The sequence below is a fragment of the Accipiter gentilis genome, chromosome Z (genome assembly GCF_929443795.1).
Source record: "Accipiter gentilis chromosome Z, bAccGen1.1, whole genome shotgun sequence".
In the NCBI taxonomy this organism is placed as follows: domain Eukaryota; kingdom Metazoa; phylum Chordata; class Aves; order Accipitriformes; family Accipitridae; genus Astur; species Astur gentilis.
The window spans coordinates 61,437,864-61,456,081 of NC_064919.1; the positions used below are offsets into that span (position 1 = coordinate 61,437,864).

Here is an 18,218-nt window from a genome sequence, read left to right on the forward strand (position 1 = left end):
CAATATTTTGAAGAATTGGAAGCAAATTGTACGTTGTGATAGATAAGGTTTGAAATAGCTACTTATTCCAGAACTTTGGCTGTTTAAGGGAATGTCAGTGCTGAAAAGTATGGAACACAAATAATTTTTTTAATTTACTCTTACTGCATTCTACTGCAGATGCAATTCTTTCCTTGTGATGGGTACATCTATTCTCACTGTACACAACTGGTTGCCTTGTTTGAAGTACCAGTTTGGTATTGTTTCAAATGTATGGAATATCACTACTTTCACAGCTGATGCAGAATCAAAGTCACTAAATTATACAAGTATAAATACCTAAATGAATGAATAATACTGAGTTACTGCTAGAATAGATACATGAATATGACGAATTGAGATTTTTTTAACTATTCATGCAAAAACTTCTTTAACAACAGCTATAGCGATAGTTAACAGTTTGTTCAGGCCACTGTTATTTAATAACATTTATAATAAAGTTTATTTTTTAATTTATTCTTGCCCATTTTTCAGCACTTTTTTGGCCCTATACAAATGGGAAGGCTTGATAGGAGGGGGTGATATAAATGTAAGGTTTTGCAGTTTCACATACTACAACAAACAAACAGGCCACAGGAGTCCAGGAGGAATTACTTGCAGATTTATTATGTAACTGGAACTGTGGGTGACTTAGGGAAGTTCTCTCCATGGTTTTTTTTTCATTGAAGAATCTTGGATTTTACACCCAGGCCAACTCTACTTACTACTCAGACTTCTAGATGGGCATTTCCCTACCACTAACTGTAAAATGTCATTCCCTGGCTCTCTTAAACCAATGACCCTTTTATCCAACATCTACCAGTCTCTGTTCTAGCTAGTGGAAACAAAACCAAGAGTTTCTGATGACACAATACATACGTCAAGTTATTCTAGCTTTTCTTAACAAATAAGCTTTTCTCAGGATAAACATGTGATGAACAAAGTGTCTTCGAAGACTCACAGAAACCCGTTTATGAGGCAGACAGATGTTTTTATATGACTTTGCGGGGGGGACGGACGGACACACTGTAGAAAGTGGGAGAGTAGTGTAAAGTAGGAAAATTAAGAAAATGGTGTAAAGGGATACTGGCTTTACATCCATAGTGTTAAAAAAGGTCTGCATTCTCAAGGACAGGCAGAGGTGGTCCATTTGCAAATTTCTTCGTGTCATGTTAGCTGGACTGAAATTATTTGGCATATACTGGTTAACAGTGGAGGACCTCATATTAAGTTGAAGTATGGATGAATATAACCCATGTGATGCGTGACTCCATTGTGCTGTGTTTTTCTTTTGCCTGGCATTTGTCAGAATTCCTCTTTTTCACAGAGCACAAGTATTTTCCTAATCTGCTGGAATTCAGGATGATTTTCAAGGTTGGTTCTGAAGTTGCCACTAACAACAACTCTTGTTAAACCCAGATCATGAACGGATAGATGCAGTCATCTAAACAATTTTCCATATAGATATTATAACAGTGCCTCCTGGCACTATTGTAAATATGTAATTAAAAGGCCTGTTTAGCATCACCAGCACCTGCAGGTGTACTGGCACCATACAGTGCATTATTCTGATCTGTCATTCTTCATTCTGACATTGGATTAGTTAATCTATTTCATTGACTCTAAATGGGAAAGCAGAAAGAGGATGTGGGCCCATTAGCAATGGAAGTTTCCTTTTTCATTGTATGCTGTTGTGTGCTAGATTGGGGTAGACCATGTCTTGTGTCAGGTGCTTTGGGAGATCTATGAGTTTCAGACCCTTATTAATTTTGGCAACCTGTTTCTGATGAGGTTAGGCCTAATTCAATGTCTTATTCTGAAACCAGTGGAAAGTCTTTGATTTGAGGTTTGTTTGTTTGAGGGTTTTGGAGGTGGTTTTTTGTAGTATCGTTTCTCTTCCCCCATCTTTTCACTTCAGTGGAACAAAGGTGGTAACAGCCTCTGTATGGAGGAAGCAAAATTTTAAAAAAGTTATTTCCTCCCATTTACAAAGACACTGAAGAAATAATCAACTGTTAGCTTTAATATTGTACAGTTACCTTCACTAGGAGCGCAGTTTTATTAAATAGTTCTTAGTATCATGTGCTTTGATTTGCTGAGTTGGATGCATCTGTTATTAATGTAGGTGTATGTACTTTGGGCTTTGTTTTAATTCAACACTAATTAAAAGTTAGTGATATTCATGGACTCTGCTCTGTTTTGAGTCAGAAGCAGGACTAGGCAAATATGAAATTAACATTCAGGCAATAAAACATGTAGCCAAAGTGAACAGTTTTGATATGAAATGAGATGATTAATGTAGACAATTGCGTGGGCAATTTAAAGCTTTAGTAAAATACATTTTTTTGCTTTGAAATTTAATTAATTGTAGCACATTGCACAGTGCAATCATATGCAGCATTTATAATCATTCTGATTCTCAGGATTGCCATGGAAGTGCATTTCAAATTGCAGAGTCACAGCAATTTCTAGCACGACAGGATCAATTCAGAGATGGGCAAAGAGTGCATTGAATTTAGCATTTAAATCCGAGAGTAGAAAAATCCAGTGGAACCTCTGCAGTTGCAGTGGAAGAAAATAGGAATTAGGGGTATTAGGACAGCTTAACTATGTGTGTTTTATCCAAAGCTTGTCTGTTAGGATTTTCTCCCTAATGCCAGAGGGAACAGTTTGATCAAAGGATAAGATAGTGTGAAAACAGTATGTTCAGTGATAGTACCTAGGGAATCTGTCAACAGCTTACATCATCACCGGGGATTACTTGAGTTTTTGATAAAGTCTGTGCTCTATATATTGTATATTGGTAACTACCATCTTGTAAAATTACTGTTTATATGGGAAGAAAAATACCACATTTTGGCTCGTTCCTACAGCCCCACGTTTTTAAATTTGAATACTGATTGCTTATTTCTGTTGTGAGTATCAAGGAAGCAGTGCTTTGGTCTTTTTCTCTAAAATGCATTGTTGATTTAGCTAGCCGAGCAATAGCAGTAGCTTTGTGCTGCTGTTTGCTGCAATAATCACTACCAGTATTCAGTCGGTAAATGGTCCTAATGAAGAAAATGGAATGACCCTGATCAATTTTTTATTCTGAGAAATCTGTTATGGAATAAATAAAAATTATGCTAGCATCTGGTAGTAGGTGGTACTTTTTTTAAAGACTTAGTTATTGACATGGTAACATTCTTAAAGCAGAAGTGATGATGACAATGTGCTGCAAAAGTACTGGTTTACCATATTCTTTATTTTGCTGCCTCATCAGAAGATACAGCTGTGAAGAAAATTCCACATCTTAGCAAGTAATCTACTACCTGTCACAAATGCTGCAGTTACTGAGCTTTTTCTATGCACTCATTAATTTATCTAATTTGGATCTGAGGAAAAGCAGGGGCAGTTATTCTTTTTGTTATTATAGTGTTTCAATTAAAATAATATCTAAGTACACAGGAAACTCATCTGTTAAGACAGAGTATTATTTCATTAGTAAAAGTAAAAACCACATGTATTAGCACACCTGCTTATGTAAATTTTAGATAGAAGCTGAACATCCCCAGAACTGTAAGGAGAGTTAATAGCATACAGACCTGAGATACAGAAAAGAAATCAAAATTATACATATTAGGCACAGCAGTTGAATTAATACAAGCATGCCAGAGGAAATGAAAGAAATAACTAATACCGAAATGAAATCTGTGTGACAGATTGTTGTGGGACCCTTTGACTTTCACATGGATGGCATTTCTGGAAAAGTCAAAACCTTTCCAGCTATGAGTTTTCATCTCTGGAATTTCCCTCAAGGTGGACACACACTGGAGTAGACTTGTGATTTGGAAATATATGCAAGTTGTTTTCCTGGAAAAAAATGTGGGTTTTTTTATTTCATGGAGAGGGCGGAACTGTTCTCAGTTCTCCTTTCCTCCCAAGAAAAAAAATTGTCTTCCTGGCTCATCTTTGGCCTTTGTAAGAGCACAGATGGTTGATGAGAGTGGGTAGCCATGCCGTGAGACCATTTTCACTTCAGTCTCAATGTTAAATCAAGGCAAATATATTGTAGGTATTTGTTGGTCTAAAATTTTGTTGACCTAAAGTTTTGTTTTGTCAAATTTTGTCCTGCATTAAGTGCTGTCTGAATATACCATAAGTCCCATTCACTTAGTTTCAGTTGTCTTCCAACTATCTTGGAGGTTCCATAGTGGGCTTCTACATCTACTTCCCTTTTTGAGTTCAATTGTCAGGAAAATTTGCACTTGATCCTTTTGAAAGGGAAAAAAAATTGGAAAAAATGTGGGTTTGGTTTTTTTTATTTATTATTTCCATTTAATATTTTGTACTTTTTCTAGGGTCTATCTTTGTTATGTGTTTGTGAGGCTTCTCTTTAAAAGTACAGTACTTGGCTACCTCATGACATTTTTCCTTTGATTAAATCAATCCTCAAGTTATGCCTGTCATACTATTAGAAACCTGTATTGTTTGAATTGCTTGTGTTGCTGATGACATTTTTTCCCCTATTATCTTAAAGATCCGAAATAGGTTTGCACTGTTTACTGATAGGTTTGCACTATTTACTGATCATAAATAAGTTTGAACTGTTGAGTTACTTGCTCTTTCCTTTTCCTATCTATGCTGGTCAGATGAGTATGACCTTGCTTTTGCTCACCTTTGCTTTCAGTTCCATTTTCCTGACTTTCATGGTTGAGTTTTTCTATTGCAGTTCATCAGTATTGTCTGAGAATAGGATCACTTTCTCTGAGAACCAGATTCAGTTCACTTGATTTCTATTTATGTGAAGTTTCTGGATTGGTATCAGATTAAATGTCATCAGATATTTGTAGGTGTGTTTGAAAGTGGTATAAGGAGATGCTTGTTTTCTTTTTTCTGTTGATGGAGCAGAGGGACTTTTAATTGTATTGGTTTTATTTGATTGATTTAAGCTATGAATTGTATGCTATATGGTTGTGCATTATAGCGTATCCCTGAGTTGTAATCCTGTGTAAATACTAGAGGAACAGACTTTCAGAAATTAATAAACATTTTTTAAAACTTGTTTTGGATTGAAACAATATTTTTTTTATTTTCTTCCCTTCATGAAAACATTAGTGTTTCTGTATTGCTCAGCATGTTTCAGAAGAGGAGACAAGATTGGGTTTTTTCCCACTGATCTCCCTGGGATTCAGCATCTTCTTTCATTTCAATTAGTGTGAATTTATATCTTTCTTTACTTATTATGGAGATAAAGTTGTCCTTTTTCACTGACTGTGAACGATATTGAGAATGTCTTGTAGCTGCACTAAGCAGCTAAAAAATACGCAGAAGCTAAATGGTCTGTCATGCGAAGACTTGTCACTTTGGAATTGTTGCTATTAGTGAACTAAGCATACAGGTTACTCAGTTGCAAGTCACACTCGAAGGTCCAAGAGTCACTGCAGTGTGATAAACACTGTACAAACTTATATTGAGAATGAAAAGCTTCAGCATTCATTTTAAAATAGCTTTATACCCTTCATGTATTTAAACAGACAAACCCTATTACCATGACTTCTAAAAATAATTCCAATAATGTAGTAGTAAGTTAGACTTGACTCTTTGCAAATATATAGTAAGCAGAAGAGCAAAAAGCTTCAAAACGAATGTGTCATTAAGCATCTGCATTAGAGAGTATGAAATTGCAGATTGAAGCCTGTCTGCAGCTGTCCTGAAAGGGAAGGCAAGAAGAGTGGATTAGTCTGAGGAATAGTAATAGAAAAAGAGCCTGATATGCTGTGACATTTGGGGATTTGCATATATTGCATATTATTAGGTAAGAGCAATCATTTAACATCTGAAGTTAAGACACAAAATGATTGCTGTGGGAAACAGCTAGCATTTAGATAAAGGAAATCCATGGCTTGAGAAGTCTTGAACTTACAAAGACTCATGCAAAATTTTAATTTTAGTTAATATGGTGGCTGGCTCACATGTTTTTTTGGAAAACAGTACAAAAACAGTTCAACCTTTTCAGATGGCTGAACAATTGATGTTTTACTCTTTGACTCCTTAGATCTACAAATTAAAAATTTACCATTCCATTAATATAGAGCTTGTTGTTCCACCACTTCAAGCACTGTTTAGAGAAAAGAAGAAATAGTTGTTACTGAAGAATATTAGTTTGTGGCCATTCTTTATGTAAGAATGTTGGAGTGTTAGTATCTCTGAGGAGGTGAATGGCATAATGTAACAAATAAGAAATGAAGATCCAATATTGTGACTACACAGATGGTTTTAGACATCCAAAGGCGGTGGCTTTAGAAAATTGAGTTCTTCTGCCAATTCTGGAGTTATTACAGTTTTCTTATATTTGCTGTCTTAATGGAAAATTTTTTGCTCTAATTACCTAGTATTATAAACAGTTAATTAGATGTTATGTTTGACTGAAGTTAGTGGCTGCATGGGTTGTGATTGTTTTCAAAGTCTTTTCTGATCAAAGAAACTAATAACAAATTATAATTAAGTATAGATCTGAAATATTATCATCTTTAAACTCTGAATATGCTGATCACCAGGGTTAAAACAAAGATAATGCATTCTGCTACTTATAGGCATTGGAGTCTTTCACTACGAATTGTTATACTCTAAACAATAGCATATGGGAAGAGACCAGTACAGGTAGATAAAACACTGATTAAAGTACAATATAATTCTTATGAAAGGAGCTTTTCTCCTCTTGGAGCTGTCTTAGGACCACATTTATAAACTCGTTTTCCAAAATGTAAATAACATTTTAATCTTATTCGAAGTCTTTTTTTTAATAAGAGTACTTCTTCCAGTTGTATAAAATACATTCCTCACCCAGACAAATGACCTAAACAACACAAAAGGAAAAAAGAAACTTCAGGCTAGTTTTATATCTCTAATAGGTGTGTTAGCAAAAGCAAAAGACAACCATCTGTGAGTCCCATAGCCTGAGTCTCTCTGTTGCAAGGAATTGTGACTTTAATTCTATTGCTTTATTTTCTCTCAGTGAAGTGTATACTTACCAACTGACTCATCAGAAGGGTTTGGCTATCATTTAGATACCAGGCGACGAATTGTAACGGACAGTGGCAAGTAACGAAGTTATGGCAGCACAAGGAGTAAGATACTGTTTAACTGAACCTCAGTGACTGATCATGCATGTACTGTTATCCCATTGCTTAAGCTGCCCATAACTAGCATTTGGATACTGAGGGAGTTCTTGGTCTGCTGCTTTGTAAGGTTAAGCCATTGCTAGCAACCTGAAAGATGCTGTGTACATTCATTTAAAAAATACCTAGCTACCTGGTAGCCAAAGTGTGTGCATGGTGTAAACTAATTCCAGACTCAGGTGCACTCATCTGAAAAGGATGAAAGTGTGTATTTTGTACATTTGTACAATGGGGAAAATCACTGAAGGATGTAGAATTTCTGCTGTGGAAAGAAAATACAGGTTGTTAAAACTTCATAAAAGAACAGCAGAAGAGAATATGCATTTTAGCATGGTGTGAGTTTCTTTCCAGCTGGCACTTGCCTCTTCTCAGTGCCTTTCCACCAAATGACAGAGCTTGAGATTTCACGTTACTTTGTGGGGAAATCAAAGACTTAGGTAACAGATATAATTAGTAGTCCTTGTATTTTAAAATAAATTTTAATTTTAAAAAATATATTTTTAGGATCATGCTGGATGTCAAATTAGTGTGTGCCTTGTGCTGTGTAAGCTAACTTCTTTAGAGGTGCAAGTGGGCTGTACCATAAAGAAAAAGAAAAGCAGCCAGTTTTATGATCAGTAGTAGCTGCTCAAAAAGGGAGTACCGCCCCCAGGATTACATGCTAGATTAAAATCTTTATATGTATATGTACACCCATGCAATTATTGTTTTGATGACCAGATAATGAGAAAAGGGAGCAAGGTGTGACCAACAACAGGATATTTAATTTTTACTTATAAAAATTTATGCAAAATGTAATATATGATTTATGAAGGGTCTACAAAAAAATTATAGTGTTTTCCTCAGGAAATTGGTGTTCTGACCAGTGGCATGGCATAATAAACAAGGGCTACAAAGGCTGGAAAGGAAGGCATGATGAAGGGCAAAATGATAATCTGTTGTCATTGGTTACTTGCATTTTTTAGGTGGTTGTTTAGCTATTTTAACTGTTCATAGAGTTCTTCTTTGGCATTTGTCAGTTTTACAGCTTACTGTGAGTATTGCTGCAGGAGGAAAGGTCTTAAGGAATGATTTGAAAGCTGAGAGGAAGGGGACTCCCTTTATGGGCTGCAGGCAGGTTTATGTTCTTTGTAAAGAGAGATGGAAAATATGAAAAAGAAGAAAGACAGGAAAATAATACTGAACAGGTATCACTGGTAGCTGCATTAGGTTCAGGATAGAAGATCTGAAGATCTTTGGTGGGGGAGAGGGATTGTGGACGGTCTGCAAGGCAATTAGGAAAAGATTCAAAGTTAATATAATGGGAATGAATAAGCTAATGGTGCAGCTCAGAGTGCAGCTTATTTATAGCAGTTTATTGATAGAAGGAGAATATTATTTTTAGCAGCATCTTTTGAATGCTCTTCAGGAGAATTACATGGGTATAAGAGAGGTCAAAGCACAGTACAACGACCAAAGGACTTGTCATCAAAAAGAAAGTTTAATGTTTTTAAATTCTCAAGACTTGGAAACTTTTTACTTTCAACATTCATAGTGTTTTGATATTTCTGTGCATCATGAGGAAAGTAGTTACTTGATAAAATTAAGATTATTTTCATAAAATATTTCAAAGTTATCTATGTAAAGAAATGCAAAATTTTTTGACTGGCCCTCTCTGAGTATTTCTGATACTAGACTGTTGACTCGGAAAGCCCAACAAAGTTTATGTATGAAAGAATGTGAGGAATTTCACTTTAAGAGTAAAAATTAACCATTTTATTTGCCTTCTTGAAATCAGTCTGCTGGCAATGCAGCTATTGAACTATTTTTGCTAAGTTCTTTCAACTAATATTGAGAAGAAAGCACCAGCTTTCCTGGATGGAGTTTCCAAACTGCTTGTGAGTACTGGTCTACCTGCAGCCTGATACAGTAACCTTGCCCACAGGAGAGATCTTAAAGCAGTTGAGTGAATACACTAAGCCACTCGCCAAGCTTTGACTCTTTAGGACCAGAAAATGTACAAGCTGGGTGTACAGTCTCAGGAAATTCTCAATTATTGGTATAAAAATCTCTGATCAGAATGAAGGAGCTATCTGATAAAGGTCTGTTGCTAAATACAACTAAACCGAAAAAGAATATTGTAGTGTCTGTGTCCTTCCTGGCTAAAAGGAAAGAACAAAGATATGTTAGTAATTTTGCAAATTCTGGATTTATTTACATTCTCATCAATATCCTTTGATGAAAGACTAAGAAAGCAGTAATGGCTAGACCATGTTCATCAACAAAAGTTGTTTTGAGAAGACATTTGACTGTTCTTAAGGAGCTTGTTGCTCTTGCCTAGGTAGAGAGACAGTTAATGCTCCTGTGATGAGCAGCAATAGATCTGTCATCCTGTCCTGAGGGACACATGGAGAAGACAGTCAGTCTAAGAAATATCCTGTTCTTATTTTATGTTGGCTAAAAAGGCAGCTGCAGAAAAGACTGGTTTGCTGATATTTGTCACATTCAGTGGCAAAGGGCATTGATAAAAACAGCATATTCATCTAACCAAAATATAACTCTATATTGTTAATATGCATTTAACACAATCTGTGTTCTATCAAATGTTTTGAAATGGTATCTCGTAAGGTAGCAGCAGTGGAAACTTGTACAAAACATGAGAGGGAACAGGGACATTTTGGGGTACATGAGACTCTGCAGATGTCAGCACTTCAGATGTGGACATCTGGAATTCCAAGCATGGAAATATTGATGAGTGACCTCTACGTTAATATGCAGTTCACTGAGCCCAGGCATTTAAGTGGGTTTTTTCAGCTTTCTTTCCCTTACAACTACCTTCTACAGGGCAGAGGTGATTTTTCTGGAGGCCAGAATCTTAGACAACAGCAATTAAAGCCCAGGAGAGCTGCTGGTGAATTTGTCTCTTCTTGTGGCTGATCAACAAGAGACACAGGACAAGGATTGCTAGTATTTTAGCTGCTTGCAGCTACTTTATATTTAATTCCTGCTCTGTGGTAGACATATAAGATGGTAGCAACTGCTAGGTAGATAAAACGCAATCTGGGTAGTTCAATAAGAAATTAGGTGTGAGAAGAATTACATGTATCAAAATACAAATCTGGTTGGTTCTGTCCAAAGCTTGGGAACTACTTTTTCTTCTGACAGCCTGCTCAATGTGTTGTGCATTTTTGCCAAATGTCCCACAGAAGGTTTGTCCCTGGAAAGGAAATAATGTACAATATGCTAAGATGTGAATGGTCAATGTGTTAAATATTTCAACTTATCTTTCTGTGGGAAAGTACTTCAAGTTGAAAACATCATTAGCATTAAAAAAAATCACCCCCAAATAATTTTTCCCTAATTGATTTTAATGTGTGTAGCTAAACTGTAATATATATGTTCAAAATTCTGGGGGAAAAAAACCCCAAACCCAAAACTTTCCAGTGCTTTTCTGTATACAGGACAATGTCTTTTTAAATAAAGCAGTACACTGAAGTAGGAGGAAAAAAAACAATCAGGCTGGACATGTATGATTCTATATATTTCAAATGGAAAATGTCTCTTTCATAATTAGCTTCCTTTAGACTTAGCACATCTTACTCCCAGTGATTAATGCCCTACAGGCCTGTTTGTATTCTAGAAATGTTCATACAGTTTTGTTTCTGTAGGGGAAGTTATAATTTTTGCAGTATTTAAAATGAATGCAGTTTATTACTGAGGAAATAGTGGCATTCTTTCTCCCATTCAGTCTTATTTGCCTGTATTTTAATTGTTTTAGCTAGAGGCACCTTGTTTAATAATTATATTAAGCTTCAGCATGTCTGGTAACAGATGACAAAAATACAGTAGGAAATCTGCTCTCCCTAGATATATTTGCAAAGATGTGTATATAATTTCTATTCACTGAGAAAGGAGAAATTAATCTCTATACTGTTTGTTTTGTAAATACAGAAAATCAACTATTTTTGGCGTGGTCAATTGTGGACAGTTATGTAGCTCACAAAACATCTCTTTTTTTTTGTGTATTGCAGGTAGCATAGTGTACCTTGGGATGATGGTGGGGGCATTCTTCTGGGGAGGCTTGGCAGACAAGGTGGGAAGGAGACAGTCACTCCTGATATGCATGTCTGTCAATGGATTCTTTGCCTTCCTTTCATCATTTGTCCAGGGCTATGGCTTCTTCCTCTTCTGTCGCTTATTTTCTGGATTTGGGTAAGCTCCTCTAGTTTTGTTCATTTCACAATTCTGTGTGTTAATAAAACTTCCCTCTTTGCAAAAGCACATTATTTAATGTAGAAATCTAGTCTGTGTCAGGAACAAGAGAATCAAACAAGGTAGCTACTACACTCCTAAATAACAACCTGAAGGGGAAGAATGATGATTTTAGGGGAAAGACGCAGACTGCAAATTGTGAGATTGAGTTCTGGTCTTATTTTGCAAGACTTGCTTTGTGAACTTGATCAAATTGCTTAACTTTTATGCTTCAGCTTCTCTATGTATTGCTTGTTCAGTCAGCAAAATAATACCCTTTTCACACATGTACTGTAAGATATCACTAATATTTCTAAAGTTTCTAATGACTTTGTGTGCCTAATATTGTTTATAATACCCCTGCAGTCAAGACTGTCAAATTTAAAATGGGGCACTAGAGTGTGGCAAATATTGCTCTCTCCGGAAGTATGGTGTTTGTGGCTCTGTGTTTGATTTACTTTTTCTTTAAATAACTTCTCAGGTTTTGGAAATAGTTTAATATTGGTAATATTCAATTATAATTTTAAATTTACATGAGCAGAGATTGGGATACACAAGTAAATTACTATGAGAAAGCTTCAACCTTTACTGCACCCTTGGATGATCAAGAGCTCTGTTCTGCAGAGCAGTTAACTTAGCAATTCTGGTGATTGTTTGGTTCAGATCAAAAGTCCCAGTTACAATCCCATTTCAAGTCACTGTCAATCTTTAGGATGCTGAACAGACAGGAGATGGCAGACAAAGCACTGTATGCTGTGTCATAAAGCCATCACATGAAGTCCACTGCTTGTATGGTTTGCTGGCTGTAGTTTATGTAGTCACAATGCACTAACACTTTTGTGTGATGTTTGCAGTTTTAGAAACCCCTTGAACTGGTCTGAAGTAAGGTAGGACTAGACACCCATACCAAAAAGAAATTACCATAGCACTGAGTACTGTTAAACTGATTTAGAAAGGGGGATGGAAGGGCAAGGGGACAGAGGAAGGAGGTGTGAGGAGTCCTCTTGATAGAAGAATCCTCTTAGTCTGTCACCACATTTTCAGATATGACTTTAAAAGAGATCAAGAGGAAATGGCAACTTCTAATTCTATAAAAAGACTTAGAAAAATAAACCAAAAAAAATCCTGTCCAGCTTATTTAAGTGTTTTTCATATCATAGGTCACTATTAGTTCCATGTGCTATGTTTTGTCTCTCCTTAGAGAAATATTGATCATGTTGCATGACACTTCTACTCTTCTATGATCCTGTCAAAATGCAGAAGCTTGTTGCATTCCTGCTTAGCCTGCCCACTTCATGAGGGCAGTACTGGACCCTTGTGTGACAAAGGTTTCTTTTTTGGCAGACAGGTTTGTGACACTGTTGGCTTTCACCCAGATTGTCCCTCTTGGGTGCCTAATGCCAAACTTGCCTGCAGGGTCTCCTCCTCATCTGTAACAGTAGCTTTTCCAGTAAACATATAGTGCCTGTAGCTTTACTCATGATAGGTATATGTCCTGGATTGGGAAGCAGGTACTATTTTGTATTCATCCATTCACCATGATTAACGGTCTTTGAAGGAGCAGGCCCTTCATATCTGTATCTTATACCTCTGTGTGGGTCCCCACTGTGTCCAAAGTGCTCCTGCCTTGTCTTTGAGAGCTGCATGAATAGATCATAGATAATATGCCACCATGTACTACATTTTATATGTGACCCTCCTCTCCTGGCCCCTCCCAAACCCCCAACCAACCAACAACAACAAAAAAACAAGACAGCATGAGCTGCAGAGTCATTCTTCAAAGCAATTACGGCAGAGAAAGATTCATGGCTGGCTCACATTTGCTGTTTTCTTCAAAGACCAGATTTCTCCTCAGAATAACCTCTTTCAGCTGGTATCAGAGTTGCATCATAAAAGACACTAGGTTTCTAGAAATGAATCTGTGCTTCATATCCTCAAGGTGAAGGAAAGCTCTTCTTTTCCTATTCTCACTGTTTGCCTGTGATGATGCAGTTTTTCCACCAGATTTTGCATGTTTGGAGCCCTTCTTTTTCATCTGCTCACTCTCAGAGAAAGCTTACTTTTCACTTAAGACCCGTATTGAAGATGGTATTTTTTGTCACATCTGCCTTTCCTCTGTTTTTTGATCCTGTTTTGGATATGATTTTATGTTGAGAGTGGCTGTAACAGCAACAGACACATCATATGTCAAGCACCAAGAAAGAAGGGAGAGACTAGAACATTCCAGCTGCCGAGGCAGCAAAGTATTATCTTTTCATTTTTAAACAGCTGGGCACAAATATACCCACTGTTAGAGCATTCATCTTACAGGTCTCTGTCTCCAGACACTTTGCATCAGCTGCTGTGCAAGAAGGCAAACTCTTTATGGTATCACTCACTGAAGAACTCCCAGATGTTTACACCAGCTTTGAAGCCATATCTTCTTGCAGTATGACAGGAAATTTGCTTAAAGGGTTTGAATTACATCTTGAACATTTATTGCATTCTTTACTACATCCCACATCTTGCTTGAATGAAAAAGGAATTGTGTCAGTGGAATGGGAATAGAAATTCAACTTAATTTCTCTTTACAACCTCTCCTCATCTTAGAGGTCCTGTCTTTGGACTCTAGATGTCAGTTCCCCTTTCTTAGTGAAAGACACTGAATATATCTCTCTGTTACCAAGGGAGGAGGCTTTGTTCCAGTAGTTCCGTGTGAATCAAAGAGCCCAAATATGAAATAGGAATAATTTTAAGCAAAGAACTGAATTATATATTTTAAAGGCAAAATAGTATTGTTACTCAGATTGGAGAAGAGCATTCTGAAGGGGCAAAAAGTTGTCTGGACAATTTCATGTAATTAAGTCAACAAAATATTAAGAAGTATTAAAAAAATATAGAATCATTTAGGTGTATAGAGTTTAAATTGGTCTGTTATCCTCTAGGTAATATAAAACTAGATTAAGAAGCATGAACAATAAAACCAGTATCTGATAGATTTTGTTTATTAAAATACGATAAAATAGATTCTTCTCAGATTCTCTTGCAGTCAAAATGTGTTTATAGAAGTAAACTGCTCAGCAGAAAAATATCCCTGCAAATAATTTTTTTGCATCTGAAAAGCCTAAAACTAGTAAAAATTTTGCATACAAAAAAGTGATTTGGAATACAAAACAGTATAAATAATATTAAGATATTGCTAAGTAAAGGGCATTGAGGGATATGAAAGTCTGAAAGGTGAACTTAAGTTAGTGAAAACAGTAAAGAAATGTTGGACAGTCTGCAAAATCATTTCCTTTTACAGAAAAAAAAATACCATAACTGTGATTCTTCCATTGATTAATCCAAAATCAAAACTCAAAAGGAAATTGAATCCAAAACCTGATAAAGGTCTAGGAAGGCTTTAGATATAGTTTCCTACAAAGTAAAAAGAGCTAGACAAGAACATGTGAGCTGTATTTGTCATTAGCCATTGGGGGAATGTGCAAAGATTTATCATCAAAAAGCATCTTGTTACATCTGTCTTTGAAATTGTCAAAGGAAAGTTTCTGTAATACCAGAACATGACTCATAACATTGCTGTTAACTTGAATGGAAATGGAGTTATTGCCTATTCAACACTGCCACTGTGAAATATTATTCTCAGCTAGAGAATTTTATCTACCTTCTATTACAAAAAAATTGTATTTATTCAATGTAATACTTCCGATACTTTTAGATAATTTCAAATGCAGTTTTTCTAAGTACAACAACTCAGTTTAGAATAAAGTGCTTAAAAGTGCACTGTATATTTGAATTATCCTAGCAAATTTCATTTGGTTTCTTTGAAATAACCAAAGATGATACAATTTGGGAAAACATATCACGCCAGCCAAAATGTTACTTCTAAGAGTAATCAAAGTATTCATGTAGTAAAAAGCTAGCTGAAATAAATAACCTGAGATGAACTCCAGTTTAGAAATTCTTCAACCTCGTATGTTTGCTCCAAGAGGAAACTGATTATTTTTCATGAGCAAAGTAAAAATCGATAAATAAATGTGTCCTATTGTACAAACCAGACAGTATGTCCAGACTACAGAGAGTTCTTTTAATTTGCCAAAATTGCCAGTTTGGCCAAATATCTTCTCCAAACCCACAGAAATATTAGGAAATACAGCTTAAATGTGCTTAACTTATGTAACTAGAAGTTATTAAGACGCCTTTTCCCTGCCTGTTGCCCGTTGTGAATAAGAGTCTCTCTTGAGATGTTCTGCTGTATAGTTTCTTTTCCAGAAGACTTTAGACTATACTTCATTAAATCTGAGATTCACCTTCAGACAGCTTTCTTAATCCCCCCTCAGAAAATATCTCTAAAGCTAGCTGCAGTACTCCTTCCACATTACTGGGATCTACCAAAGAGTCCCGGTGACAATGTAGTAGTACTAAACTCATCATTTAGATCTTTTTTTAAATTCTTCCACACTGTTGCAAGGAATCAACGGTTAGCAAAAATCCAAAACTGTGCATGAAGTTTCTTGTGACTAGCAGTTTTGAGTTGATTGCCTGCGTAGATCCACCCATGCTGACTTTTCCCACCACTTCTGTGTATTATGTATAGTGGTGAGAAACTCTTAATGTCCTGTATCTCCCTCCTCTTAATGGCCAAGACAGGAAGGACATGCAAGAGGTCTACATGCATAACAACTGTAAAAATGTTCCAGCAGAGATAAGGACCATCTGGACACAGCACACGATGGTTGGGCTACACAAGCTATTGCCTTCAGGAACTCCATATCTGGACAAATAGGCTGCTTTTATAATTGTGTGTCATCAGTATTTAGCATTATTTATCTTTTCATACCCTCTTGCTCCACTTTCTCATGAAACACCTTGTGTCCTCACCCTGCCACCTCTAATTCCTCTCCAACTCCCAGCTGTTTCCCACCCAGACTGTTAGTGTTCTTACACTGCAATCTAATGAATAGCTCTGCAGGTGACTGGCTTCAAAGCTCATAGTGTATGCCAAAAGGGTAGATACACTTCTCAGTCAAGCCAAGAAAGCAGCTGGCAAGGTCTGAGCTTTCCAAATAGCTTTGATCCAGCCCTTGCAGCTTCATGTGTGGGTAAAGGTTCATAATGTAAACCTGGCATAGCTGGGAGAGAAGTTGTCTTTCCTAAGACTGTTGGAAGAAGAGAACAGTATTCTTATGAGGAAAGGAAGATTACACAAAAGGGAGAGAAAGACTAGACAAAGGAAACATGTAAATAAGGTAGAGAGCCTACATGACAGAAAACTATCAAAAGAAAAAGTGTAGAATCATAGAATAATTCAGGTTGGAAAAGACCTTTAAGATCATCCAGTCCAGCTGTTAATCTAACACTACCAAGTCCACCACTAAACCATGGCCCTAAGCACCACATCTACACAACTTATAAATACCTGGAGGGATGGTGACTCAACCACTTCCTTGGGCAGCCTGTTCCAATTCTTGACAATCCCTTCCATGAAGAAATTTTTCCTAATATACAATTTAACCTCCCCTGGTGCATCTTGAGGCCATTTCCTCTTTTCCTGTCACTTGTTACTTGGGTGAAAAGACCAACACCCACCTCGCTTCAACCTCCTTTCAGGTAGTTGTGGGGAGCAATAAGGTCTCCCCTCAGCCTCCTTTTCTCCAGGCTAAACAGCCCCAGTTCCCTCAGCCACTCCTCCTAAGACTTATGCTCCAGGCCCCTCACCAACTTGGTTGCTCTTCTGTGGACACACTCCAGAAACTCAGTGTCTTTCTTGTAGTGAGGGGCCCAAAACTGAACACAGTACTCAAGGTGCAGCCTCACCAGTGCCAGGTACAGGGGGACAATCACCTCCCTGCTCCTGCTGGCCATGCTATTTCTGATACAGGCCAGGATGCCGTTGGCCTTTTTGGCTACCTGGGCACACTGGTGGCTCATATTCAGCTGGCTGTCAACCAGCACCCCCAGGTCTTTCTCTGCTGGGCAGCTTTCCAGCCACTCTTACCCAAGCCTGTAGCGCTGCATGGGGTTGTTGTGACCCAAGTGCAGGACCCAGCACTTGGCCTTGTTGAACGTCATACAGTTGGCCTCAGCCCATTGATCCAGCCTGTCCAGATCCCTCTGTAGAGCCTTTCTGCCCTCGAGCAGATCAACCCTCCCTCCCAACTTGGTGTCATCTGCAAACTTACTGAGGGTGCACTCGATCCCCTCGTCCAGATCACTGATAAAGATATTAAAAAGAACTTGCCCCAAAACTGAGCACTGAGGAACACAACTTGTGACCTGCCGCCATCTGGGCTTAACTCCATTCACCACAATTCTTTGGGCAAGGCCATCCAGCCAGGTTTTTACCCAGCAAAGCACACGCCTGTCCAAGCCATGAGCAGCCAGTTTCTCGAGGAGAATGCAGTGGGAAATGGTATCAAAGGCTTTACCAAAGTCTAGTTAGACAATATCCACAGCCTTTCCCTCATCCTTTTAGCGGGCCACCTTGTCATAAAAGGAGATCAGGTTGGTCAAGCTGGACCTGCCTTTCATAAACTTATGCTGACGGGGCCTGAGTGCCTGGTTGTCCTGTACATGCCATGTGATGGCACTCAAGAGGAACTGCTCCATAACCTTCCTCAGCACTGAGGTCAGACTGACAGGCCTCTAGTTGCCCGGATCCTCCTTCCAGCCCTTCTTGTAGATGGGCATCACATTTTCTAACCTCTAGTCAACTGGGACCTCCCTGGTTAGCCAGGACTGCTGATAAATAATGGGAAGTGGCTTGGTGAGCACTTCCGCCAGCTCCCTCAGTACTCTTGGGTGGATTCCACCTGGCTCTGTAGACTTGTG

At 37.6% G+C, this 18,218-nt stretch overlaps 1 protein-coding gene across 1 annotated transcript in view; it reads left to right on the forward strand.

Moving 5' to 3' along the window:
- Positions 1-18,218, forward strand: part of SV2C (synaptic vesicle glycoprotein 2C) — an 86,253-nt gene that overhangs the window by 11,256 nt on the left and 56,779 nt on the right. Inside the window, exon 2 of the mRNA XM_049794666.1 lies at positions 11,189-11,369. Coding sequence (XP_049650623.1) covers positions 11,189-11,369 — 181 coding nt within the window. The remainder of the gene's footprint in view (positions 1-11,188; positions 11,370-18,218) is intronic.